Below are 26515 nucleotides of genomic sequence, written 5' to 3'. Positions count from 1 at the left end.
TGCAAAAGAGCTTGCGTACCTATAAAATAAACTTACGGAGGCAGAGCTTCGACAATATCCAAGAATGTAGATGCAAAATACAAACAAATTAAATGTTTTACCGTGGAAGAGCTGCCTGAAGAAGTTTGTGTCCCCCAAGAACGCGAGTGCAGAATGCAGGTTGCTGGCTTTATTCGGCCTAGTGATTTGATGCCTCCATCGGGTCCGTATGGGTCACTTTGCGACGTGCAACATGGCGGATGAAAAAGGCCTGCCGTGGCAGCCAAGCATTTTCATTTTACAGTTTGGGTGTTCGAATTTCAGAAAAATTGGGTGCCTTCTGCCTCGTAGAATGCGTCGTGCCGACGTATCGTGCGAAGAATGGTCGGAATAAACACTCAGCGGCACAAACTTGCTTTTTTGACAATTATTCGTCCCATTTTTCACATGCTTGTTACACGAGGAGTATTTCTTTTTGTTTTTAACCGCTACTGAACGACGCTAGCTGCTCAACATGTTTGCAGGTTACTCTAAGCGTGCTGTGTCCTTCCGGTGGCTGCGTTATTATTGAGTGTCGTTTGAATTTATCTCTGCAGGATCTTTTTGGACCGCTTAACAACGTGCAGGAACGGCTACGCTGTGACGCCGTTGCAGATAGCAGCGAGCAGTGGACGCTTTTGGACAGGTTCGTTGCCTTAATATTTGGATGTGCTTTAATCTGTGAGGCCCTTTATTGCAGATATTTTCCTACAAGAGTAGATGCTCATGCCGAAAAGTGTGAGGCCTTTTATTGCAGACATTTTCCAGCAAGAGTAGGTGCTCATGCCGAAGAGTGCAGACAGGGCCACCAAAAGTGGGAACATCGATCAGGCAATAGTGCAGTTCAGATGGAGGCAATTTGGTGCTACTTCAGCTCGTTTAGGCCACCACGGCACAACACTGTGTAGCGAAAGGGGCTGAATCATGCAATTCGTCTGCGGCATACTTTCACTTGAAGCTTAGGTTGGTTAAACAGGTATTTATGTTGCAGTTACAGTGCATGTTTGGTGTGAGATACGTGGCAACTATTCCGTAAGAAAAATTTTGAGAATCTGCATCTCACTAGTGCACTGCGTTGTTGCAAAACGCCTGTGCGCTGTCCCATTTTTTGTTGCTGACATCGTGGCCTTTACGCTGCAGTGGCCTCAACGGTGGTCTACCTTCCCGAATGATTTCTTATGTCTTCCTCTCTAAATGTGCTTTTCGAGACTTGTCTCGGAGCACGAACTGACCCAGCTGGTTTGTTGTCTGATACTCATATCTTCATATTTGTCGTAAACAAGCAGGAGCAACTTGTCTTTTTAATAATCTGAAACCATTGAGCAAGTACGGCCACCTTAAGGAGGTCACATTTGATCAAGATTACAAATGTGAAGCAGGAAAATGGCATGACAATGAGAATTCCGTGCGCTGATACAGGAACTTAAGATACAGAAATTAAGCATATCTAAAAAGCATGAAAATGCCAATTGGCAAAACGATACCTGAGATGGGTTGAATGCAATGAATGCAATGAATGCAATGTGTCACTGCACTACAACTGCACATGAAAGTACAGTTTAATTCAGGCGTTCATGCCTATGTTGTCCAGTCAGTTTCAATACAATCTCGATTACTCCCTTTCCAGCTTTGGGCCTGTTTCGTGTTGTTTGGCGAGGGGAATGAGAGGGAGGATGCCGTAAGGCCACTTGCTGACATCCGTCACACAAAACAGGTAGCTCCTACGCTCAATTAAAAATTAGCAACTTTCTCTAATCTTTGTCTAGGAAGTAGCAGAAAACAGTATGCACAAGAAAACTGTGCACAAGTATGCACAGTATGCACAGGATAACAAAATTGATGTTAGAGCCAAACATTGGCTGAAACAGTAGTGCCCCAACAAGGCGTGTTCAGCTGCCTATTTCTAGAAGACAGTGCTGATGCCTTTTAATTATGTGCGTTAAAGTAGGAGATTAAGAAGTCAGATTTTTGTTGTTGTTGTGCCAGGAGTTCGCTGTAAGCGTTCAATTAGTGTATCTTAACCAGCACTCAGGTATGTGCAGAAGTTTTTTGGGTCTGTGGTTAGAGGACACAGCATGAGTAGAAGCCTCATCCCTCCATGTATTGCGAATAATATGCTCCGCTATTTGTATATCCATATAAACCTTCAATTAGGAGAGCATGCTGAAAAAAACCAGGACTGGAAGACGTCGGTAAAGTGCAGGTATAGCCGCCAACTTGGCAGTGCTGCCGGTTTGGTGCTTTGCCAGATAGCCTTCAGGTTGCAGGAACTTGGATCAGCTACATCAAACCATTTACTGTAAAACATTGCTTGCCTATAAGCATGACCTAATAAAAAGGGTAAAAAGATCAGTAGGTTGTATGCATCTACTAGAAATTATTAGTGAGGCACGTTGCAAACGGAGCGATGTGTGGCGCAACTGTCTCGCTATATATGAAGACTTGATGCATTGGTTGTGAATTGTTGTGTCCGTCGCAAAATGTTGACTGAGCTGAAAGAAAATGAACGGTTCCGTAAAACGGCTGCACAAGTCGACTTCGTATTAGCAGCTCGCACATTGTTGTGTACTGCCAGGTCATCGGCGTAATATAGTTAGAAAGAATGCATTTGCGCAGGACCGCTGCTTGGGCTCCTAACAACGGGCGTACGAGCCAGTGACCACGCCACTTGAGCGTGGTCACTGGATGATTGGATGATTGGAGATTGGATGATTAAATTGTGCGGTTTAGCATTTAATTATTGGCCTTTCCGGTTTTAGTATGGCTGCAGGTATGAGATAGAAATTAGGCTTGTGCCAGCGTGTCTCTCTGCTCTAGCTGAGCCTCTACTCTACAGGAAAAGCGCACTACCTTTCTCTCGTGTACACGCTAATTTAGTCACATGAACTCACAGCTTTTAATATTTATTTCAATGATACTGTATTCTGATAACGTTAGTTTTTTGGCAGAAATGGAGAAGTATAAAACTATGGTAATTTAATACACCTGTCAGAAAGGAAGATATATATAGATTTGTATGTACTGACATCCGATAAATCAAATGTCATCAGATAACATGCGATCCTACACGTTAGACTGTCAGTTGCAGACTATGGCAATCGCGATCCGTCGAAGGCACACAAAGTTCATGTATGTGTACGAACACACATGAACTAAATAAAAAAATACTGAATAAAAACATTTTAGTGTGGTGTTATTCGCCCCCCCCCCCAAAAAAATTAAGTGTTTTATTGCTCGCACCAGCTGCACGATTGTGGTACTGAATATGGCCAACGACGTTTTTGACCATGCTGCTGCTAACGAGAATTCTGAGATCGAATAATGAATTTTTCCTATGAGCTAAGCTGGCTAATGCCTACTCAGAAGTTGTTTTACTCTGTTAGATATCCCGGTGTAGCAGATAACTAACAAAAATAAATGCAACTCTCATTACATCACTCTTACTGGAGAAAGAATTCGTACACTTTACATGTTCAATGAAAGCCCCATTCAGCAGTGGACTAACCCACTCGATATCACTGGAAAGTGTAGAGGGTGCATTTGCTTGTAGTGTGTGTTGTTGAGATCACTTTGCTGTAGTTGCTCCCTTCGCGTGTTGACGACAGGGCCAAAACCAGTGCCATTATATTCTATGACACGGCTTGCTCCAAAACATTGGGCAACGCTTTCCTTCCTGCAGTGACACTAACTGAGCAACATTTGGAACGCTTTGTGCCTTTTACACCAATGCAGTCTCCAATGGTTGCCTCCTTTTTACTGTTTGTGCTTCTTGTCTGCACGCTTGCATAAGCTGGGTGTTTGTGTGTGCAAAAGTACACCAGCCGAATTTTTAAATTGTCTACTATACAAATTTAAGGATAAAATGGGATATTAGGTTAAAGCAGACATTTGCGTCAGAAATCTTGCATTTCTATATTCATCTTATGCATTCGTCCACTAAGAAGGTTCCCATTATACTTTGCCATCCTCTGTGCAGAAAAAAATTAAGAAAAATATTTTCTGCAGGTTATATGCAGCGTCCGCTGACAACGTACTGAGAAGTGAAACCCTTCAGCGAGGTGATGTTTTCAGCTGGGGACATACACTAGGGACATTCCGGTAAATGTTCATCTGCAAGCCGTTTTTATGCAGTGGTTTTACTGCGAGCCTTAAGTACAATGAAGTTAACAAATATGCAATGTCGTCCTTTTTTAGTTCATGACATACTGTCTGTACATTAACACTATCTGTGGGTAAACACACACTGATACAGATACACTGGCATGTACTGCCTGTGTTTGCAAAGTACACCTGCCCAGCATTTCGACTTTGTATACTTCATACGAATAGCGTATACGGGGCGAAAGCCACAATTTCTCACCAAAGATGAGTTTACAAGTTATATGATGTATGTGTATCTCGTAAAAATGCATTGCGCCATGTTTGGATTATCTGCTGCATAGAGAGGCAAATTTTCTTCATGTGGCAATGGTGCGTGCTTGCTGTATAACGTGCACAATATGTCAAAGAATGTAGACGTGAAATACAAATAATTCGATGTTTTAAACGTGTTGCCTTAGGAATTTGTGTCCCCTAGAACGCGAGTGCAGAATGCGTGTTACTGGTTCAGTAACGTGTTACTGGCTTATTTCAGACTAGCGATTTGATGCCTCCGGTGTGTCTGTACAGGTCACTTTGCACCGCGCAACATGGTGGCCGTGGAAGCCAAGCAATTTTCACTTTACAGTTCGGGTTTTGGGATTTCAGAAAACTCGGGTGTGTTCTGCCTCATAGAAACCGTCGTGCAGAAGTTTCTTGCGAATGGTCGGAATAAACCTCCAGCTTGCTTTTTTGAAATTTGCTTGCTAAAGCTTACTTTTTTGACAATTATTCGTCCCATTTTTCACGTGCTTGTTACGCGAGGAGTGTTCCCTTTTTTTTAACCGCTGCTGAACGACGCTGCCTAACATGTTTGCAGGGGTCTGTGAGCATGTTGTGTACTTCCGGTGGCTGTGTTATTAATGAGTGTCCATTGAATTTCTTTGCAGAATCATTTTGGGCCGCTTCACAACGTGCAGGAACGGCTACGCTGTGACGCCGTTGCAGATAGCAGCGAGCAGTGGATGCCCTTGGACAAGTTCGTTGTTTTAATATTTGTGATGGGCTTCCCATCTGTGATGTCCTTTTGTTGCAGATTATTATAGCTAGAGTAGACGCTCATGCCGAAGAATGCAGTCAGGGCCACCAAAAGTGGGAACATCGATCAGGCAATAGTTTAGTTCTGATGGAGGCAATTTGGTGCTACTGTAGTTTGTTTAGGCCACCACGACACTGCGCTGTGTAGCGAAAGGCGCTGAATCATAGGAAAGTTGCAGAATATTGAATCTGTTTCATCTGGTACGTACGTATCAGAAGGACAAGTGAATGCCTGGAAAATGCTTGTGTGCAGGAGATGGAGAAAGTATGGTGCGAAAGGCGTTTTATTTATGCCCTTGCGCATATAATATCATCACTATATTTGTGATTCGTCGCGAAGCTTAGGTCGGTTAAAGGGGTGTTTATGTTGCAGTTACTGTGATTGTTTGGTGTTAGAGATACGTGGTAACAATGCGTATTATAAGGTTCGATAATATGCATCTTATTGCACTTTGATGTTGAGAATCGCCTGTGTTCTGCCTAATTTTTCGTTCCGGGCATCGCGGCCTTAATGGTGCACTACCTCTGAAGTGATGTCTTATGTCTACCTCTCTGAATGTGCTTTTCGGGACTTGCTTCGGAGTGCGAACCAACTCAGGCGATTTGTTGTTTGTTTGATACTAATATCTTTATCTTTGTCTTAAACAAGCAGGAGCTATCTTTATCTTTGTCTTAAACAAGCAGGAGCACCTGGCCTCAACAATAATCTGAAACCATTGAGGAAATAGCGCCACTTCGAGGTAGTTACATTTGATCAAGATGACAAATGTGAAGCAAGAAAATGTCATGGCAATGAGACTTCCGTGCGCTGATACAGGGACATGATACATGAATACCACAAAAAACGAGAACCTACGCAGTTTGAAAAGCATATGTGCAAAAGAAGCATATGTTTGTGCCAGCCTGTGTCTCTGCTCTAGCTTAGCCTCTACGCTACATTTGCAACATTTGGAATGCTTTGTGCCTTTTAGACTAATGCAAGTGGTTTGAATATTGGACGCCGAACTTGAAGGTCTAAAAAAAAACATTAGGCAACACTGACTCTAGTGAAAGAAAATGACGGTTTTATCGGCAGAAATACTATTACTTAGGACGAAGTGAACGATTAACAATTCAGTGAAATGCAGGGTAGCCAACCAGGCTCAGACGGCTTCACCTCCCTTTTCTTCCCTTCATCTCACTTCCCTTTATTTCTCTAAACATACGCATCTCACTCTGATAGCATTTTTGACTCTTAACGCAGAAGATGGATTCCCTCAATAACCTTAGGAATAATCGTAAGCCTGAACAACGTATTGCTTTTGTATTCACTTTTGTATCAAACAAATAAGTGCAAAAAGCTTGTATATGCTATGCACGCGCGATTTTCAATGTCAAACTGAGCTTGTTGATGCCCAATACGGTAGTGGTAGAGAATGCACAGCACTGCACCCAAAATACTGCTCAATCACGCAAAGCAATCTTGTTACGGCAGATAAGCCAATGGCAGATAGGACGCATTAATGGCTTATTGTTGCGCAATTAGTGAATTAGTGATTTCTGCAGGACCCTTACTGGGCCACTAGACAGCGCGCTAAAAAGAGCAAAACAGGACAAAGCTTAGACATGCTGGTAAACGTTCAGCTGCAAGAAATTTCTTTTTGCTTTATCCTCGTCTATGTTTGCGCAAGCTGGGTGTATGAGCCGTTAGCAAAGTGCAATAACCTAGCCCTATCGTTGTTTAGAATACATAGTTGGATTGATAGTCACAAGCTTACTTTCCTCGTGCGGCGTACGCTCGAACCTAACTATAATAAAATGAGATGCGTTGTATTGAAGGTATGTTGTGTCGCATGTGATCCTGTTACACTGACATTTGACTGTAGTGCGACAGGAATAGCTGGACAGCTAATGTGGTGATATTCTGAGCAAGTGAAGTTTCCTTAAAGTGTCTGGCAGTTGTGTGTTTAGCGATACAGTGTGCGTTGGGTGCTGATCACATCTATTTTCGCAGGTTATTTCCTGGGTCACTCTACAACGTGCAGCAACGGCGGCGTTGTAACGATGGCCCCGACGCCACCGGTGGGTAGTCAAACATTTTTGGAAAGGTTCCTTTTCCCTTTTTGGGTCACTTTTTGGTGGGAGGTCCTTCTGTTTGCAATTCTTAACGACTCTGGGGGTATTCTCTGAGTATATAAATTGGGGAGTAGCTCTTAGCAGCTGTGGTTAGACGGCGCGTTGTGTGCAGAAGCACCGTCCCTCTACGCACCTCGTTATGTGCTCCGCTGTTTTTCTATCTACCGCTATTGTGGTAGCGAATAACTCTACTACTAATGGTCCGATACGAACATATACAGCAGCCGACCGATTGTTCTTATAAGAAAAAAAAAATATTTGGAGAATCCGGCAGTCAGAAAAAAACAAAAGAATTCAGATGGTAAAATTAATTTTGATGTTAATTTCGGGAGGACCGAGGCCGCCAGGTGCGTTTCACGTTCCCCCATCGCACAGCCCGATGTTCCTCGTGGAGCATCGTGAAGCGCAAACGCAACGTACTCTGCTTACAATTCATAACATTATCAGTTTAGGCATTGCTGCTCAAAAAGTTTTGTTTTATGCCCAAAGCGAGGTTACACCGTTCCGTTCAAAACGCATGAAGTTGGTAGGTGTTTACGGTAGGTGCGGGTCCAAGCTCTGGCCCAAGTGCTAGTGAGGAAAAAATATTAATGCACCCTAATTATACTGTTGAAATCAGCTTTTCTAAGCTGACACACTGCTTAAATTTGAGTTTCGATGACTTTGTAGGCCAGGAGATGCACCTACTGCGCCAACAATGTGTTCTCTATGTAGCCTAGAAAAGGTTCATCAGTGGCAGACCACTATGGGCCTCGTGCGTGGGTGTGGGGACGTTATCGTTTTTTGTCACCGGACGCCACCTGGCATGCGAGTCGTGCATATTTCCTTTGTTGGATGCCTCTTGCCTAGTTGTCAGAGGCATGAAAAGTGCAAATTCTGCCAGCGCTAGGTGGCTTTAGGAAAACAGAAAGTCGGTAGCATCTTTAGCATAGTCTTATATCACTGTCGCCGGGTAGACTTTGCTTAACGCATCAGTAGTAAATCTGGGCGATTAAACATTGTAGCTCATTCGCGCTCTATTTTTAAATTATTTTGAATATTAAAATAAGGTAAGTGCGTCTACGAACCTATTCCTGCGTGAAATTAAATTCGTGTTTTATTGCGAAAATGCATCGCGTGCAATAAATGTGTTCGTATGCGAGCAGTACGATGAGATAATGGTGAAAACAATGCGTTCTAATTGACAGGACACACGCGCGTAACGCACAAGTAGCGTCCTTGTTAGCAACCGATTCTTCCCAGCACGAAGTGAGGGGAACCTCTACAGGAGTTGTCATTATTATTCCTGAGCATACCCCCAAGTTTTAAGTTTACCAACCCCTAAATTAAGCTTGCCCATACCCAAATTTCAAGATACATCCCCAAATTTCAAGTTGGCCCATCCCTAGATTTGAAGTTGGCTCATCTCTACCAAAAACTTTCCCATTTACTTTTTACGAAGCCCTATGCATCCCCCCATGTATGCCTAAATGTGATATAGGCATTCTCTCTGGCCAATTCTTTTTTGTTTCAATTGTTCCTTATCGCTCATAAAGCTAGTATAACTATGTCGCGCGGAGATCGTGATACCAGCTCCGATGGCGTTGGGCGTGGAGCGCTAACCGCTGTCGAGATTACATGTATGCTTTAACGATTTATTGTCTTATTAAACTTTCAGCGTGACGGACATATTTTCGTGGGGTACTCGCCAATGAACGTTTACGCATTAATAATATGCAAGGTGACGCGCTAAATATGAAAAGCGCCACGTACAATTCTTCAGACGCGTAGTTGCTACCCATGATTATTGCGAATAAGCCTAAAATGTTTCTGAAATGTTTGGACAGTACAATTGGCTTCATTATTGGAACATATAAATTTCTAGAGGCGCTTACATGACAATCGTCTATCAATGGAAATTCGTCAGCCGAGCAGGTCTTATCCAGTCGTATATTTTATTTTGATACTACAGACTCTTTCCTGTCCCAAGCACAAGTTGGGTACATCAGTGAGTATGAAAACAGTACAAAGCATAAAAAATTAATCAAAACAAACAAAGAAACGAGAGAAAAAAACTTATTTAGTCGGGAATGTAAACTATTCAATCTCGGTAAATGTGAGGTCTGTTTTCTACAAATGAATGAAGTGTTGGGCAGTTCACAACGCTCGGCAATTTATTTCAATAAAATATGGCTGCATATTGCCAATAAAATTTCCCATGCATATCCCCACAATAAATAAATTTTATACCTTTGGCAGAATAAGGCGGGTTTTGTGCGTTCCTTGCGACATTCCTAGCCACGACAGCACAGAAAAGTGTCGTTCAAGGCTAACCACTTTTCGCATCGGCTTGCCCTGGATGGCGCCACGTTTCCCGCTTGGAAACAGGAGCGCACGATGCCCATATTAAATGTCACAGCACAATTTTCAGGATGTTTAGACAATGTTTAATTCATATTCTATCGCCATTTAATTGATGGGCAGTAGGTAAGCGTGGGCACGCTTGTGTTGACCGGTTGGTTCAACTTTTTACCCAGGTCGTCATCAACCAGCCGCTAGAGCCCATGCTACAACGGGATGCTTGAGTCCACCATTTGACGTTCATGAAGGCCCTGCCGCTAAAACAGCGAACCGGTGCGGGCCCTTGCGTGCAGCTGTGTTCAAGACATTCTTTGCAAATGGTTTTGGGCCATCCTATAGAATAAGCTGAAGTGTCCCAGGTGGACTTCTTACTAATTATGCGATAAGAGGAAATGCTGTCTTATTTGCGCAACTACAATGCAGTGCTTCAGAAGAACTCAAGTTAAGCCTTGTTGGCGACTGGCCATGTAGTCGTTTTTTCTTTTCCCCTGTCCTCGTCATAGCGGTCAATATGATATACAATGCAGTGATTTCAATCAAATTTGCGGCATCCCATTTTATGGACCAATAGTGTTTCCCCTAATGGTCCATATGCGGCCTTTCCGTAGCAGCGTCTCTGAAATAGTTAAGATGGGCGCGCAGCTTCTACAAAACTAATTCTTGCATGAGAAGTTAGGCCCGGGGTGCGCTCAAAAAGCACAAGCCTCATGACCCACTACAAACGGGCCCAACTGGGGTAGTGCAGAGTAGGGTATAACTCCGGGTCGACGCTTGGCCAGCGTCACAACGCGTTAAACCGTCGTTTGCCGGCATAATTAGTTATTTCCATCCTATCTTATAGTGTTATATAAAGTATATATTTGTTTTGTCTGAAACATTTAGGAAACGTATAAGAACCGAGTCAGTGGAGTGATGAATTATGTTGTACTTTGATAACTGATTCTGACCTGTCTATTCTTCTGCGCACATTAACTCTTGCATTCTATGTATTCACTTAACGTTTACAGAATAAGCGCCGACTTCTTAAGTCCTTCCACTAACTGAAACATCTTCGTTTCTATAACATACGCATTTCACGAGAAGGGCCAAGGATTGGTAGCAATTTATACAGGTTGTGGAGCTCGAGAATAATCTTTCTGATAAGCATAAGCATTTACAACATATTGGTCTTGGAGTCCATTTTGCATTTAACAAAATGTTATGCAAAATTTGCACGTGCGTTGTTTTACAGACTAATATCAATGGCCTTACTTACGTACTCGGCCAACAAGGTGAAGAATACAGAACAAGGACCCGAATCCTGCGCAACGAGCTCTAAGCAGTCATGCCATAATACAGCCGAATATATCACCAGCTTGTAGATGCGCATGAAAATGTGTGTACACGGGCGAGGCATACTCTTTCCTGAATGTTCCATAGACAGCTCCTAGTCCGCACCAGAACGCGTTCTTGAATGCGTTGTTTTCGTTATAGAATGTTCGGGCAAGCCGCCTCAGGTTGTCACGTTGCTCGTGCTGTATGAAACGGGATACGCTATATTCAAGGTATTTTATGTCGCACGCGATGTTAACACTGAGGTTAGGCTGTAGTTGTAGGCGTTGTAGTAGGCGCAAGCTTTGGAAAACCCGAAAAAGTGATCCGCAAGTGACAGCTCGAGAGGCGTAAGTTATCGTGGGTACCGTGTTATGAGCAAGTGAGCCATTTTTCAGTGTCCGACGTTTCTTTCGAGCTCATCGGCGCGTTTGATATCTATTGAATTTATCTCCACAGGACCTTTGTGTGGTCGCTTGACAACGTGCATGCGTTGCTACGCTGTAACGACGGTGACGGCGACTCCGGTGCAACGTCGACGTTCTCGGAAAGGTTGGTTGCTTCGACCTTTTGTGGGGAACTGGCAAATCGCGAGGTCCTTCATCTGTGGGGAGACATCCCGACTCAGAGCGGATGGGCAGTTTTGCGATTGTGGTCAGACGGCACAGCGGGTGCAGAAGCACCATCCTTCCGCCTACTTCGATGTGCACTGCGCTGTTTGCGTCACGAGAGTCGGTGGCTTGGGGTAGAGTGCGGTGGCGTGAGAGCAGCAGTACACAGCGAGCGTGACTGAGAGCCAGGCACTTGTGTTATTTAGGCCTTTTGTCGGATAGCCGACGAGTTTGAGGACTTTTGATATGCTGAATTAGTACTTGCTGTTGAGCGTCAACGTAGCGCGAGACATGGCCAAATGAGAAATCATCGGTAATTCAGTAAATATAGTTCATTACATATTCATTATAGTTCATTATATATTCATTGTATAGATTTCGTATTGTGCGTATATATTTATTTTTGGGCTCGAAGCATTGTGTAATGGTGTTCAAAATTCTAGAAGTGAATACGCTGCGTACATACCGTAAGTTCACAAATGTAAAAAAAAACGCCATTTCACTGTAGTGTGAACCCTCTACTGTACTGCAAGAAAGCTGACTATACTACGCCAACTAAGACATTGTCAATAGTGAAATAACCCAAAAGAGTAACGGTTTCCTTTGCTGTCACTTTACTGCCGACTTAAAACGAATTGTTGACGACTTGTTTGACTCGTCACAATCTGGTCACCGGCACATCTGATCCCAGCAGTAATTGTCTCCTCTTTCTCTCCGTAGCAAGCATATGAGGCTTTGTGGGGATTTGGAACACACTTTCGAAGTAGACAAGCACTGTGCCGGCATTATAAGTGCAATAGTTACCATAAAAGGGCTGATCAAACGTTGTAAAACTGGCCCCTGACTGTTTGTGTTCTTGCTTAAGCGGAAAAGAGGAAACATCGAGATTTGCAACGACACCAAGATGCATTATACAGTACTCTACAGTCTTGGACCATGCATGTGGAGGGAGTTGAACTGCACCAGCTATTTGTTTCATCTTTATAGCAGGATTGGGAATGATGAGCCCAGAACGATCGAAAGTTGGGGCTAATTGGTTGGGCATGTTGAATGATTGCAATGAAATAAGTTGCTATAATAGAAAGAAGTTACGCGCTGGTCCAGTGTCGTCTTCATCCTTTCTTTGTACCATTGTTTTAGTATCAATAGAGTACTAAAACGTACTCGAACACGCTAAAATCATTGGTTGCAACGATAATGTGGCAGCATGATCAGACTTTGTCAAGATCTTGTGATGCTGCTACAAATGGGGAGATGGTGCTTTGGGATCCTCATGACAAAAGGAAGATGTAGTACGTGCATTGTGTACGTGGTACCGCAATTCAATAGGGGTCACCGGTATAACTCGTGGAGTCAGTTATTTGTTTTGAGAGTATGCAGAAATAAGAAATGTAGAAAGAGGCTGATTCGTCAGTGTAACTATACGGGAAGTACCCAATACACATGTACAGAAAGCGTTAATAATTTGGCACACAGATGCATCCCTGTTCAATGCACCTATGAAGCACGCCGGTAATCAGAGCTGCAATATGAGTGTGCGTTAGCACGCTTTCCCACTTTCTCGAATTTTTCATAACGTTAATGGATTTCAGTTTGTTCAGCAATGCTACAAATGCGGCAATATCATTGATACAATTAGCATTCTTAGCTAACTTTTCGGTGTGTACCCTGTTTCTAGCCTCTTAACTTCCGTGGTCTTTCTAATAAACAGAAAGACTTTTAACAACTTCGGTGCTGGCTGGTAGCGAAGTTGGGGCTGAACGAGAATTGCTAAACCTTTTTTACGTGTTGAGCGGCATTACTGAAAAACTCGCACATGGTCCTCAGAGAACCAGCGCTGGTAGAAAGTGTATTTGCATAAAGTGAATGTGCTACGTACAACCTTTGTAGCTAATTACTTATCCGCTCGGCCACAATCACGGTCTTGGCAACGAGGGATTAATTTTAGGCGTTAACCCACACTGGCGCGCCATCGGTGTAATCTCGGAGGCCATACACAAGGAGAGGAGTTTTGCACGCGCGCCGCTAGATGGCGCAGTGTGCACTAAGCGAAGTGTGAGGAGCCCCGCTGCAGTGTACGATCCGTACATGACGCGTTTCGGGTGGGCGTCTTTCAGTTCTCTCTATTGAACTCTACACCACTATGCAGATATGCACAATTCCTACGAATCTGTACGACGCACAAAATAAGTTAATCATGAGATTTGCACAGTAAATCAGTTAATCTTCTTCACCAATAATACATGTCTCCTTATCATCCGTATAGATATAAAGATATCCTTTCGATTTCATCATATTGCATTTTCATTGCATTACAATTTCATTTAAGAGCGATTCAAACACTCAAACAATAGGTTGTCCCTGCATTTCTCACGAAAAATAAATTCTGTTTGCAAGAAAGTTCCAAAAAGGTGGGGTGGGATCCTTGCTTTAAGGAGGTTTCTTTAACTTCCCGAGCGAATATGTTGATTCTCAGTCTCTGCTGTTCGCTGTATTGTGGCTGGTGATCATAGAGAAAAAAAGCTTGAGTTACATAGGGGCTAACTGAATATTGCTAAGCCCTCGTTACGTGTCTAAGATGCATTACTGAAACACTCAATATTCCTGTATCACTATATAAAATCACATCAGGTATATACATATATATGGTTAACAAACCTCGCGGTCGCCCTTATATGTACACGAGTTCGGTCCCCACCGGCGCCCCAAGTTTTCGTTTCGTGCACTTTCATTTCCCTGATGCTTTTCTTGGCTTCATGTTCTGTTTGCTTTATTGGTCGGGATTAACATAGCTGTTCCTTCTCTATTGGATCTATGTATGCATGCATGTAAGTTATATAATATATAAATCGAGGGGCTATTTCATTACACCTCAATTCTAGCGCAGTGGTAGCACATCAGTACAATGCATGCACTGCAGCAGTCACATATATAATGTATATACCACGTTATGCACAGTGGAAAATACCGAGTATATTCGCTTGGCCATACCGTGCAAGGATAAGTGGTGACTTTTCGGCGTTATGTTAGGCGAGCCTCAATGACATGTGCATTGGGATTTATTTCCCTAGGGTGATGGTTGAGCCACTCGACAACGTGCAGAAAAAAGTCGGCGACAAGGTTCTCCGCATTGACATTTGTGGTGAGTTATCAGTCTGTGAGACCATATACTTCATTGCAGTTGTATTGAAGGATAAAACTGTGGATGACCTACGGGATGCAAACGGTCATGTGCTGAGGAGCCATTATACCCTGTGAGGATGGTTGACCAGCGGAGCTGCTGTGGCGGTATAAATTATGTTGATATTGAGTTTTGTTAGTGTGTAACTGTAGATTTAATTATGTATATGTCATTTATGCGTAATAAAAAGATCAAACGCGACTATAAAGACGCAGAGCTGCGATGGAGCGCCGTTTAGACGCAGGTGGCCGTTAAACGAGCCTCGACGCGAGTGACGATATGCGTTGACCGGGGCGCCGTCCAAAGGAGTGCACGAAGCGAAACACTTTTTGTTTGTATTTTGCGATTGAGTATGCTTCCTAACTAGCTGAATGACTTATGAAGGACTAGTGGACAAACACTGGGCTGTCCGTTTCCCTCCCGTAGAAGCCCATGTATTGACAGCACGCGGGGATTACACAATATTTACAACTTCGCTGTGTACTGCGCAATTACGAAAAGTAAACGAAACTAGGCGTGGCGTTAGAGTCGTCGTGACGCCTGTCATATTTGTTTCGGGATAGTCTGGCTAAAACAAAGAGTTAAGCCAGTCCACAAAATATAAAGTCGGAAAATGTTATAATAAAAGGTAAACATCAAAAATGATAATATAGGAGGCCGCTTTACCTTGCAGTCCATAAGGTATAGTCATAGGTATATAAATATCATAGTCGAATGAGCCTGTTATTCTTGGTGAAATGAATTGTGCGAAATCTCAAGCTACGCAAAATGACGATTGTCGGTTTTTGTTTGCACTAGAGTAGTGAAATATGAGCCATATTTAATAGCAGTAACGTTAGTCACCCTGAATAACTTAATCAAAATGAGTGTAGTGGTTTAAAAGTCCATCTTGTAAAACAAAAACCTCGCATATGCCTCGGTATCGTTTAGGGAGAAATTATGCGAGATGCAGTAAAGATTGTGAGAAAATGTTGTAACTACCCCATTTCAACACAGCGATGTGATCTCTCCTCGGGGTCTGGATAGGTCACTAGACAACGTGTAGCACAAGGACCAGGACAAAAAAGTCATAACCACGACAGCCAGGAAGTTTCCATCGTCATCATGAGTCCACCCCATGACGTTGCAGCTTCCGTGGGCTCCACGGTGTCTGTTATGCCTCGGATTATCATTCCTAATAGAACAGGTGTGCAGTACTTCCATGCCACATTTTAGTTTTGGGTTTTGCATTTTCAAAAACCTGTGCATTATGCACCACACAATGCATCGCAGAGAAGCTGTTGCTGAGGGTGCTCAAATGAACCCTCAACCCCAAAAGTTTCCAATTTTTCACTTGTTTCTTGCGCGACGAGTATTATTAATGCCTTTATGATGAACACTAGCCTCCCAACATTACTTTAGTACTGTGGGCTTGCTGTACCTGACTGCCTATCTCGCATCATACCGGTCAGGCATTCTAGGTCCCTCTTAAGGTGCTGACGCTGCTAATCATTGTATGCGCCTAGGTGATGCTCTATTTCGTCATTCTGTGATAAGCGGAAGGTTCTGGCTCAGCTTCAGTTCTTGCATATCAAGTGCCGAGTTATCAGCAGGGACGCCCATTATTGCATCGTGCTCGTGCAAACGTTTTTTCTATGGCCCGTGATAGTCAAGCGGCATTCAGGGCAAGCGTTCATGTTCATGTTCTGATATTCTTGAGGGCGGTTCTGCCATCTCGCCCTTCCTGCGTTAATTCCGGGCAGCGTGGGAATGTGTTGAGGCCCTTACCCACACTGCTCACACTGGATAATGGGTGAGGAAGGCCTACCAAAAGTTAAAATGTGTGGATGTTGCCCGAGGCCTTTGTTTGGTATATGATGCATTTAACACATCATTGAATATCAAAGTAACTTAAGGTGTTTCTTGACAAAGTCAGCGTGTAATTATGTGCTAAGAAATTTCACATCTATCGAAGATGTATTTTGCGTCGAATTTGACGCTGTTATGATAAAGTTCGTCTGTAGCAAGACATGCATTATGGTTGCCGTAGCTCCGAAATCTCTGGGAATGTGCAGGCAACTACTCGAAAAATGTCGGCTAGCGCAACTGTATTATGTGCAAGGGAACATAGTTCTTTTATCTCCACAGGATCCTTGTGGGTGGCTCTACAACGTGCAGGGAAAGCTACGCTGCCATGAAGATGGAAACCAGTTTGGGCACTAGAAGTTCTCGGAGGTTCGTTGATATCTTTTGTTTTGTGGCAAGCTTGCGAACTGCGATGCTGGATAATGCTCACACTGGATAATGGTTGAGGAAGGCCTACCAAAAGTTAAAATGTGTGGATGTTGCCCGAGGCCTTTGTTTGGTATATGATGCGCTTATTTATGGAACAAGCTTCTATACAACCATGATGCATTTAACACATCATTGAATATCAAAGTAACTTGAGGTGTTTCTTGACAAAGTCAGCGTGTAATTATGTGCTCAGAAATTTCACATCTATCGAAGATGTATTTTGCGTCGAATTTGACGCTGTTATGATAAAGTTCGTCTGTAGCAAGACATGCATTATGGCTGCCGTAGCTCCGAAATCTCTGGGAATGTGCAGGCAACTACTCGAAAAATGTCGGCTAGCGCAACTGTATTATGAGCAAGGGAACATAGTTCTTTTATCTCCACAGGATCCTTGTGGGTGGCTCTACAACGTGCAGGGAAAGCTACGCTGCCATGAAGATGGAAACCAGTTCGGGCACTAGAAGTTCTCGGAGGTTCGTTGATATCTTTTGTTTTGTGGCAAGCTTGCGAACTGCGATGCTCTTATATGCAATCATTGAGTAAGTGTGGATGCTCGATGGGGTAAGTCAACGCTGTCCAAAAAATTGGAGCACCGATAGGCATACCAGTTCCTGGAGGAGGCAATTCATTCGTTTGGTCTCGGAGATATATGGCAACAAGAAGTTACAACTGTTTTGATATGCTTTTTATTTCTTTGTCGCTACGTGATGAAATGTGGTTTTTACATTATATTATATTGTCACCAAGATTGTGCATTGTCATATCGCTCTACGTGTGTATGAATAAGCTTGTTTTTAAACCAAAGCCAAGGCCTCTTGTAAATGGTTATCGTTGAACCCTGTGTGCATGATGTATTTTCCCTTTTATGAATGTACCCTTTCCTGCCAAAGCTTTCGTTAAGGCCCACTTGAATGGCTTCAAACGTGTACCTCTCTACTATTTTGCACTGTGATTTTCATTACTCGTGCTGGAACTATGTAGGATCCAACTCATTGTCGAAGCGTTAGATCTCCAATTATGCATGTAGCAAACAGTAGAAGCCATTATTGTGATAGCAATAACTTGAATCCTTCAGGAAATCGTGCCGACTTCATGAAGGCTTTGAGAATTGTGAAGCTGAAAAAATGGCATGGGAACGAGTGTCGCGCGCTGACGCGAAAACGTGATCCATAGGTACCACGAACGTCAAGCGTCGACACTAAAGGCGAAGACAACGTTTATGGTCGTTCGCATAATTACGTAAATCCTGTATCTTTATCGCGTTGTATTCACGCATTTCGCATCTTATTTGTACCGCAGCTATGCCCACTTGCACACAGTTGATTTTGCATTTTAAAGTTTGACACTCCTGAAAGGATCCTCGCGTCGGACTTTTTTTTATCTGCTTTCTACCACGAGGCATAGGCTGGAATGCCTTACGGCTTCATCGAAACGCATGTTCGAGGCTTGGTCGACGCACTCTGAATGGTCGGCGGCTCTTCGTTCTCCTAACTTTTGCAACCCAACTCTCCTCCCCTTTACAATTATGCTGCTTATCACGATGATTCAATGACATTAACTTTGAAACGGGGCCGTTAGAAATATTCGTCTGTGCTGCTTGAGCTAATCAGACATGCTATGCATGCTTTTTTACGTCTAGCACTGGTCTTAGATCACCTCAACTTTTCTTTCTGAAAACTTCTATATCTACCTTGTAGCGTTACCTACACCTGTAATGAATCGCGTCCTATCAACCTCTTCCGCTGCCGGGTAATGCTTCATCCACATTTTAATACAAGCGCTTCTGGAAGCTGTCCGTTGTCTACGGGTCTCGCTAAGTGGATGCCTTCGCATTTCTTTATTATGTGTCGACCCTAACACGATAGGTGGTACTAAGCAAAGAATGACGTTTGTGAACGTTAGCGCAAGCCCCACTATTTTTTTCCCGATTTCACACACCGCCTCATACATATTGTTGGCCGAAAGTGCAATGTTTCATTAATGCTGCATTTCTATTGCTTCACAATGGGTCAAGCACTACACCCGATTTCTTTGCGCTAAATTTAAAGCTTATATTTGTCACCACGTAGCCACATGTATTTGCATGTCCCTGTAAATGTTTGGCACTGTATGGTGTGTATGGTGGTGGAGCTATGTCATCCGTATATGAGCCCAGGGACATTCTGTTAGTCGCGTGGCCAGTAAGGATGTAGGATAAATGAAATCTTAATTACTGTTTTGCATACATCTTTCTATGCGTTTATAGCGCGAACAGTAATGGAGACATAGGTATAACGACTGCGATGTACCGCCGTGTGCCGTCTCCCTCGAAGATGCTGCTGCCGTCATCCCTTAGGGCCTTCAGGACTACTTAGTTGGAGTTCCGAGTGCTTTTAGGTGGTTCCAGGATATTTTTAGTGCGCCTTTGTGTTGTTTTGCGAACGTAATGCACCCTGCGTTCATTGTACATTTTAAGCGTTTTCTTTTTTGCACAAGGTCACTCACTAGCCTTTCCGTTTTTGGTCATTGTTCCATCTAAAGAGCACCCCTCCATGTTATGCCCGCTTTTGCCTTCTCTATGATCTCTAGACGCCTGCTTATGATCTTCTAAAACTTATTTCCTTGTTCCACAGCCTGCGTAGCTTCTTTCCACTCCAACAATCTTTTTGTCCTATTTTTCTTATTTACTGCTGAATGACACCTACCAGTTCTTTTATTTCTGGCGTAGGCGACACAAGGCTGCATCATTCCGCATTGCAACTTTACCTGTCGATGATACTCTTTTTCCCTATTAACTGCCATAAGGTTCTCTTAATCGCACAGATCCAGCGCTAGAGCTGTTGCAATCAGTATATACGTCTACATTCCCCATTTCTGTATACATATATCCTACTAATACCTCCTGGCTCGATTTTCCTGCACTGATAAACATCACATAATAACGTCAGTAAATATACTTTATTTTTGCCAATTTATTTTTATTCCTGCTATCACTACCTGTCCATGGGCAAGCTATTCCAAGCGACATCTATATTCTTTATGACGGTAGCCCATAAATGCCCCTCAGATATCTTCTTTTACCTTTGCCTCTTCCTGCCTCGCCTAATTAACATGCCTACGCCTTTACCTAGTCATTAAATTTCATCCTTCTCATACAAAACTGTCGATAAGATCCGGCTGCTCTTATCTCATACGTGTGTACCGGTTCAGGAGCACACGCGAATTTGGCTGAGATGTTCCCAGTGGCGTATGCTATCCACTGATTGTGTTCTTTCGCCAAGCCTCATTCTTAAGCAAAAGCAAAAGAACCTAAGGCGCGTCTAACAAGAACCATTGCGGCACTTGACGTGACGGCCTTCTGTTCTGACAATATGGCAGTTCGCTTTTGCTCTCCAAGTGGCTCGTGCCGTGAAACTGCCGAAATGGGCGACGTGGTCAAAAAGAGTAGGGAGAACGCTCCGTCGCGCAGTCCATCGTATTCAAACAGCGCCGACTACATAGTTGACCCTGCGTTTTCACGTGGGCCTTGGTTTCGCTGTGTGAACGAGGAAGGCTGCGAACTCGCCGTAGTAACTTGGCTTGGCAAGCTCATGTCCTTTGAGACTGCACTGATGTCTATGCAATCTCGAGGCCACGCCAACCTATGACGCAGTGAGAGAAGAATGATAGCGATAGGGTGATGACTGCCGAATACCACGGTTAAAGCACTGTTACACGTCGTGGTCAGACAGACCAGTATTCTATAACGGCGTATTCTATGCAGAAGTTTTGAGCTGCCACGTCGAATGATTTTCGCTGTATTCACTGACAGAACAAAATAATTGTATTATGAAGTTTTGAATTCACGCCTCTGCGAAAATATTACATGAAATCGCGTTGTCATTTGAATTGGATTATTTTATATCCGGTCGCTTTATAACGAGGTGCGTGTGCTTAGGACGAGTGATTCAGTCCGCCTTCGAAGAAAAATATAATCATGACTAAATTTGAGCACTACAGAAATAACGCATTTGATCATTTTAGCCACTCGCAATTATTCGATGACCATTTGCAATCCATCGTAATTCATGATTGATGGCAATGAATTGGCTTTTCGGAGCGTATGCTAATCTGTTGGTGTAACTTTTTTCCCAGGGTTATAAAGAGGTGTTCTTCCTGGAACCAGCAACCTGAGTCTACAATGTGACGTTTCTTTGAAGTAGCAGAAGGTATGGACCACTACACGCAACTACAGCCAGTTTCCTAGCAGTTATTGCAATAATTTGGACCTGTTCTGTAGAACAAGCAGCCGAGCACCATTTAGCTCGCCATATATATGAGACGTGTGACAACGCATTTTCTTTTGGCAACGGTGACGAGATATCAATGAAATAAGGTTGCAGTCGATTTTATAGGCTCCTGTAAGCACACATTTAGTATAGGCTCTCAACCATATTGCATCTATTCGCCGAATAGTGCAGATAGGGTCCGATTTATTTGCCTTCAAGTGTTAGTGCACATTTCCTTTCAAGCCAGGAAACGTTTCAAATTGTAGTTAACGGTTGCTGTACCGAACTAAACTTCATCTATTTAAGCCTTGATCATCATCATCATCATTCTCGTCATCATCAGTCTGGTTACGCCCACTGCAGGGCAAAGAACTCTCTCATACTTCTCCACCAACCCCGGTCACTTACTTTTTCTGGCCATGTCGTCCCTGCAAACTTCTTAATCTTATCCGCCCACCTAACTTTCTGCCACCCCCTGCTACGCTTCCCTTCCCTTGGAATCCAATCCGTAACCCTTAATGACCATCGGTTATCGTCCCTCCTCATTACATGTCCTACCCATGCCCATTTCTTTTTCTTGATTTCAACTAAGATGTCATTACCTCGCGTTTGTTCCCTCACCCAACCTGCTCTTTTCTTATCCCTTAACGTTATACCTATCATTCTTCTTTCCATAGCTCGTTGCGTCGTCCTCAATTTATGTACAACCCTTTTCGTAAGCCACCAGGTTTCTGCCCCGTACGCGAGTGCTAGTAAGACACAGCTGTTATACACTTTTCTCTTGAGGGATAATGGCAACCTGCTGTTCATGATCTGAGAATGCCTGCCAAACGCACCCCAGCCCATTCTTATTCTTCTGATTATTTCCGTCTCATGATTCGGATCCGCCGTCACTACCTGCCCTAAGTAGATGTATTCCCTTACGACTTGCAGTGCCTCGCTGCCTATTGTAAATTGCTGTTCTCTTCCGAGACTGTTAAGCATTACTTTAGTTTTCTGCAGATTAATTTTTAGACCCACTCTTCTGCTTTGCCTCTCCAGGTCAGTGAGCATCCATTGTAGTTGGTCCCCTGAGTTACTAAGCAAGGCAATATCAGCGAATAGCAAGTTACTAAGGTATTCCCCCTTAACTCTTATCCCCAATTCTTCCCAATCCAGGTCTCTGAATACCTCCTGTGAACACGCAGTGAATAGCATTGGAGAGATCGTATCTCCCTGCCTGGCACCTTTGTGGAGGACTACGGTGGCTGTGGAGCCGCTATAGATATCTTTCTGTATTTTTACATACGGCTCGTCTACACCCTGATTCCGTCATGCCTCCATGACTGCTGAGGTTTCGACTGAATCAAACGCTTTCTCGTAATCGATGAAAGATATATATAAATGTTGGTTATATTCCGCACATTTCTCTATCACCTGTTTCATAGTGTAAATATCTTCTATTGTTGAGTAGCCTTTACGGAATCCTGCCTGGTTCTTTCGTTGACAGAAGTCTAAGATGTTCCTGATTCTATTTGTGATTACCTTACTAAATACTTTGTAGGCGACGGACAGTAATGTGATCGGTATATAATTTTTCCAGTCTTTGGCGACCCCTTTCTTATGGATAAGGATTATTTTAGCGTTCTTCCAAGATTCCCATACTATCGAGGTCATGAGGCATTGCGTATGCAGGTTGGCCAGTTTTTCTAGAACAATCTGCCCACCATCTTTCAACAAATCTGCTGTTACCTGATCCTCCCCAGCTGCCTTCCCTCTTTGCATAGCTCCCAAGGTGTTCTTTACTTCTTCCTGGGTTACTCGTGGGATTTCAAATTCCTCTAGACTATTCTCACTTACATTATCGTCGTGGGTGCTACTGGTACTGTATAAATCACTATAGAACTCCTAAGCCACTTGAACTATCTCATCCATATTAATGATCTTGCTTGCTTTGTCTCTTAACGCACACATTTGATTCTTGCCTATTCCTAGTTTCTTCTTCAGTGCTTTTAGGCTTCTTCCGTTTCTGAGAGCATATTCAATTTTATCCTTATTATAGTTCCTTATGTCAGCCGTCTTACGCTTACTAACTTCGAAAGTTCTGTCAGTTCTATTCTAGCTGTACGGTTAGAGGCTTTCATACATTGGCCTTTCTTGATCAGATCTTTCCTCTCCTGCCATAGCTTACTGGTATTGTGTCTAACGGAGTTACCACCGACTTCCATTGCACGCTCCTTAATGATACCCATAAGATTGTCGATCATTGCTTCAACACTAAGATCCTCTTCCTGCGTTAATGCCGAATGCCTGTTCTGTAGCTTGATCCGTAATTCCTCTAGTTTCCCTCTTACCGCTAACTCATAGATTGGCTTCTTATGTACCAGTTTCTTCCGTTCCCTCCTCAAGTTTAGGATAATTCGAGTTTTTACCATCCTATGGTCACTGCAGCGCACCTTGCCGAGCACGTCTACATCTTGTATGATGCTAGGGTTAGCGTAGAGTATAAGGTCAATTTCTTTTCTAGTCTCGTTATTCGGGCTCCTCCACGTCCACTTTCGGCTATCCCGCTTGCGGAAGAAGGGATAGTATTCTGTTCTTAAAAGTCTACTAAGAACTCTCCCCTGTTATTTCTAGTGCCTATGCCATATTCCCCCCCTGCCTTTTCTCCAGCCTGCTTTTTGCCTACCTTGGCATTGAAGTCGCCCCTCAGTACAGTGTATTTCGTTTTGACTTTACCCATTGCTGATTCTACGTCTTCATAGAAGCTTTCGACTGCCTGGTTATCATGACTGGTTGTGGGGGCGTACACCTGTACGGCTTTCAATTTGTACCTCTTATTTTCACAATAAGACCTGCCACCCTCTTGTTAATGCTACAGAATTCTTGTATGTTACCAGCTATATTCTTATTAATCAGGAATCCTCTCGTCTCTCCGCTAATTCCCGGTAGCATAAGACGTGCCCGCTTTTTAGCTCTGTATATGCTTCATTTGTCCTCGTAACTTCACTGAGCCCTATTAATCCCATTTACTGCCCTCTAATTCCTCCAATAGCACTGCTAGACTCACCTCGCTAGATAACGTTCAAGCGTTAAACGTTGCCAGGGATAGATTCCAATGGTGGCCTGTCCGGATCCAGGGATTCTTAGCACCCTTTCCTGCGTCACAGGTCTGACCGCTGCCGTGGTCAGTTGCTTCGCAGCTGCTGGGGACTGATGACTGGGGTTTGTTTTATTCATATAGGAGGTTGTAGCCAAGTACTGCACCAGGGTCGCGAATACTGCTCTGGTGAGGGACTGCGTTACCGGTTCTGGTCACCGGGATCAGGCCGCAATCCAGGCCTGTTTGTGCAATTTTATCAACACGCGGATTTTTTTTAATCCGGTGGAAAATTGCGCTGCACCGGGATTCGAACCACGGTCCTCTTGCACGCGAGGCGGATGCTCTACCTCTGCGCCACCGCTGCACTAGTGAAATATAAGCCATATTTAATAGCAGCAACGTTGCTCACTCTGAATAATTTAATCGAAATTAGTGTAGTGGTTTAAAAGTCCATCTTGAAAAATAAACCTCGCATACGCCTCGGTGTCGTTTAGGCAGAAATTATGCGAGATGCAGTTCAGATTGTGAGAAATGTCTTAACTACCCCAGTTCAGCCCAGCGATATTATCTCTCCTCGGGGTCTGGATAGGTCACTGGACAACGTGTAGCACAAGGACAGGCATAACCATGACAGCCAGGAAGTTTCCATCGTCGTCATGAGTCCGCCCCATGACGTTGCAGCTTCCGTGGACTCCACGGTGTCCACCCTGCCTCGGATTATCATTCCTAATAAAACAGGTGTGCAGTACTTCCATGCCGTAGTTTAGTTTTGGAATTCTCAAAAAACACGTGCATTAAGCCCCACAGAATGCATCGCAGAGAAGCTGTAGCTAAGGGTGCTCAAATGAACCCTCAACCAAACAAGGTTCCAATTTTCACTTGTTTCTTGCGCGATGAGTATTTCTCGATGCCTTTATGAGGAACACTAGCCTCCCAACATTACTTGAGTACTGTGGGCTTGCTGTACCTCACTGCCTATCTCCCTTCACATCGGTCAGCCAATCTGGGTCCCTCTTCTCAAGCCAGCTGCCACTGCTACTCATTGTATGCCCATACGTGATGCCCCTTTTCGTCATTCTGTGATGAGCGGAAGGTTCTGGCTCAGCTTCAGTTGTCCTTGAATATCAAGTGCCGACTTGTCCGAGGGACGTCCATTATCGCATCGTGCACGTGCAAACATTTATTCCGTGGGCCGTGATGACCAGGCGGCATTCAGGGCAAGCGTTCATGTTTTGATATTCAGGGCTGTCCCGCCATCTGGCCCTTCCCACGTTAATTGCAGGCAGCGTGGGTATGTGGTGAGGTCCTTCTAATGAGAAAGGCCTATTAGATAAGGCGTAAATGCTGCCTATATAATGCGCTTATTCATCGAACAAACTTCTTTACGATAATGCATTTACCAAATTATTGAATATGAAAGTAACTTAAAGAATTTCAAGTCAGCGTGTAATGGATATGTGCTAAGAAATAGCACATCTATCGAATATGTGTTTTTGTGTCTAATTTAACGCTGTCATAATAAACTTCGTCTGTAGCAAGACATGCATTGTGGTTGCTGTAGCTCCGAAATCTCCGGAAATGTCCAGGCAACCACTCGAGAAATGTCGGTTAACGCAACTGTATCGTGAGCAAGGGAACAGACTTCGTTTTTCTTATCTCCACAGGATCCAAGTGGGTGACTCTACAACGTGCTGGGAAAGCTACCCGGCCAATAAGGGGGACACTCAGGCACTAGAAGTTCTCGGAGGTTCGTTGATATTGCTTTTTTGTGTTGTAAGCTTGCGAACTGCGATGCTCATTATATGCAGTCTTTATGAGTAAGTGTGGATGCTTGATCCGATACGTGCAGTCAACGCTGTCCAAGAAGTCGGAGCACCAATTGGCTACCTGTTCCTGCAGAAGGCAATATTAGTGCTACATTCATTCGTTTTGGCCACCACGACACGAGCGCTATTTCAAGGTGCTCCATCACTTCAAAGCCCCCCAAAAATGTTTTTCTTTCTTTTTCTTTGTCTACGCACCATGAAGTGATGCCTAATTTAACATGCGTATCTTTGATACCGCAGTTAGTGTCAGTTTGGTCTCGGAGATATATGGCAACAAGTTGCAACCGTTCTCCTATGCTTTCCATTATTGCCCTGCGCAGTGGGACAACACCTAA

The 26515-nt window shown here is 43.7% G+C and overlaps 1 protein-coding gene across 5 annotated transcripts in view; it reads left to right on the top strand.

Moving 5' to 3' along the window:
• The window catches only part of LOC142564533 (uncharacterized), a 103704-nt gene that overhangs the window by 29447 nt on the left and 47742 nt on the right, over positions 1 to 26515 (top strand). The window contains exons 10-19 of one of the 5 annotated variants that reach the window (XM_075675552.1): positions 576 to 664; positions 4024 to 4116; positions 5046 to 5134; positions 7187 to 7254; positions 9825 to 9921; positions 11419 to 11511; positions 16879 to 16965; positions 17412 to 17498; positions 21139 to 21212; positions 24944 to 25021. In XM_075675552.1, coding sequence (XP_075531667.1) covers positions 5121 to 5134; positions 7187 to 7254; positions 9825 to 9921; positions 11419 to 11511; positions 16879 to 16965; positions 17412 to 17498; positions 21139 to 21190 — 498 coding nt within the window. In that variant the 5' untranslated portion in view covers positions 576 to 664; positions 4024 to 4116; positions 5046 to 5120 and the 3' untranslated portion in view covers positions 21191 to 21212; positions 24944 to 25021. Of the gene's footprint in view, positions 1 to 575; positions 665 to 4023; positions 4117 to 5045; positions 5135 to 7186; positions 7255 to 9824; positions 9922 to 11418; positions 11512 to 14641; positions 14713 to 15747; positions 15938 to 16878; positions 16966 to 17411; positions 17499 to 21138; positions 21213 to 24943; positions 25093 to 26018; positions 26102 to 26515 lie in introns of those variants that run through there. The other 4 variants (XR_012824594.1, XR_012824595.1, XR_012824596.1 and 1 more) reach the window with 4 other exon arrangements.

Source organism: Dermacentor variabilis, chromosome 11 (assembly GCF_050947875.1).
Source record: "Dermacentor variabilis isolate Ectoservices chromosome 11, ASM5094787v1, whole genome shotgun sequence".
Classification (NCBI taxonomy): domain Eukaryota; kingdom Metazoa; phylum Arthropoda; class Arachnida; order Ixodida; family Ixodidae; genus Dermacentor; species Dermacentor variabilis.
This window is presented reverse-complemented; position numbering and strand designations above follow the sequence as displayed.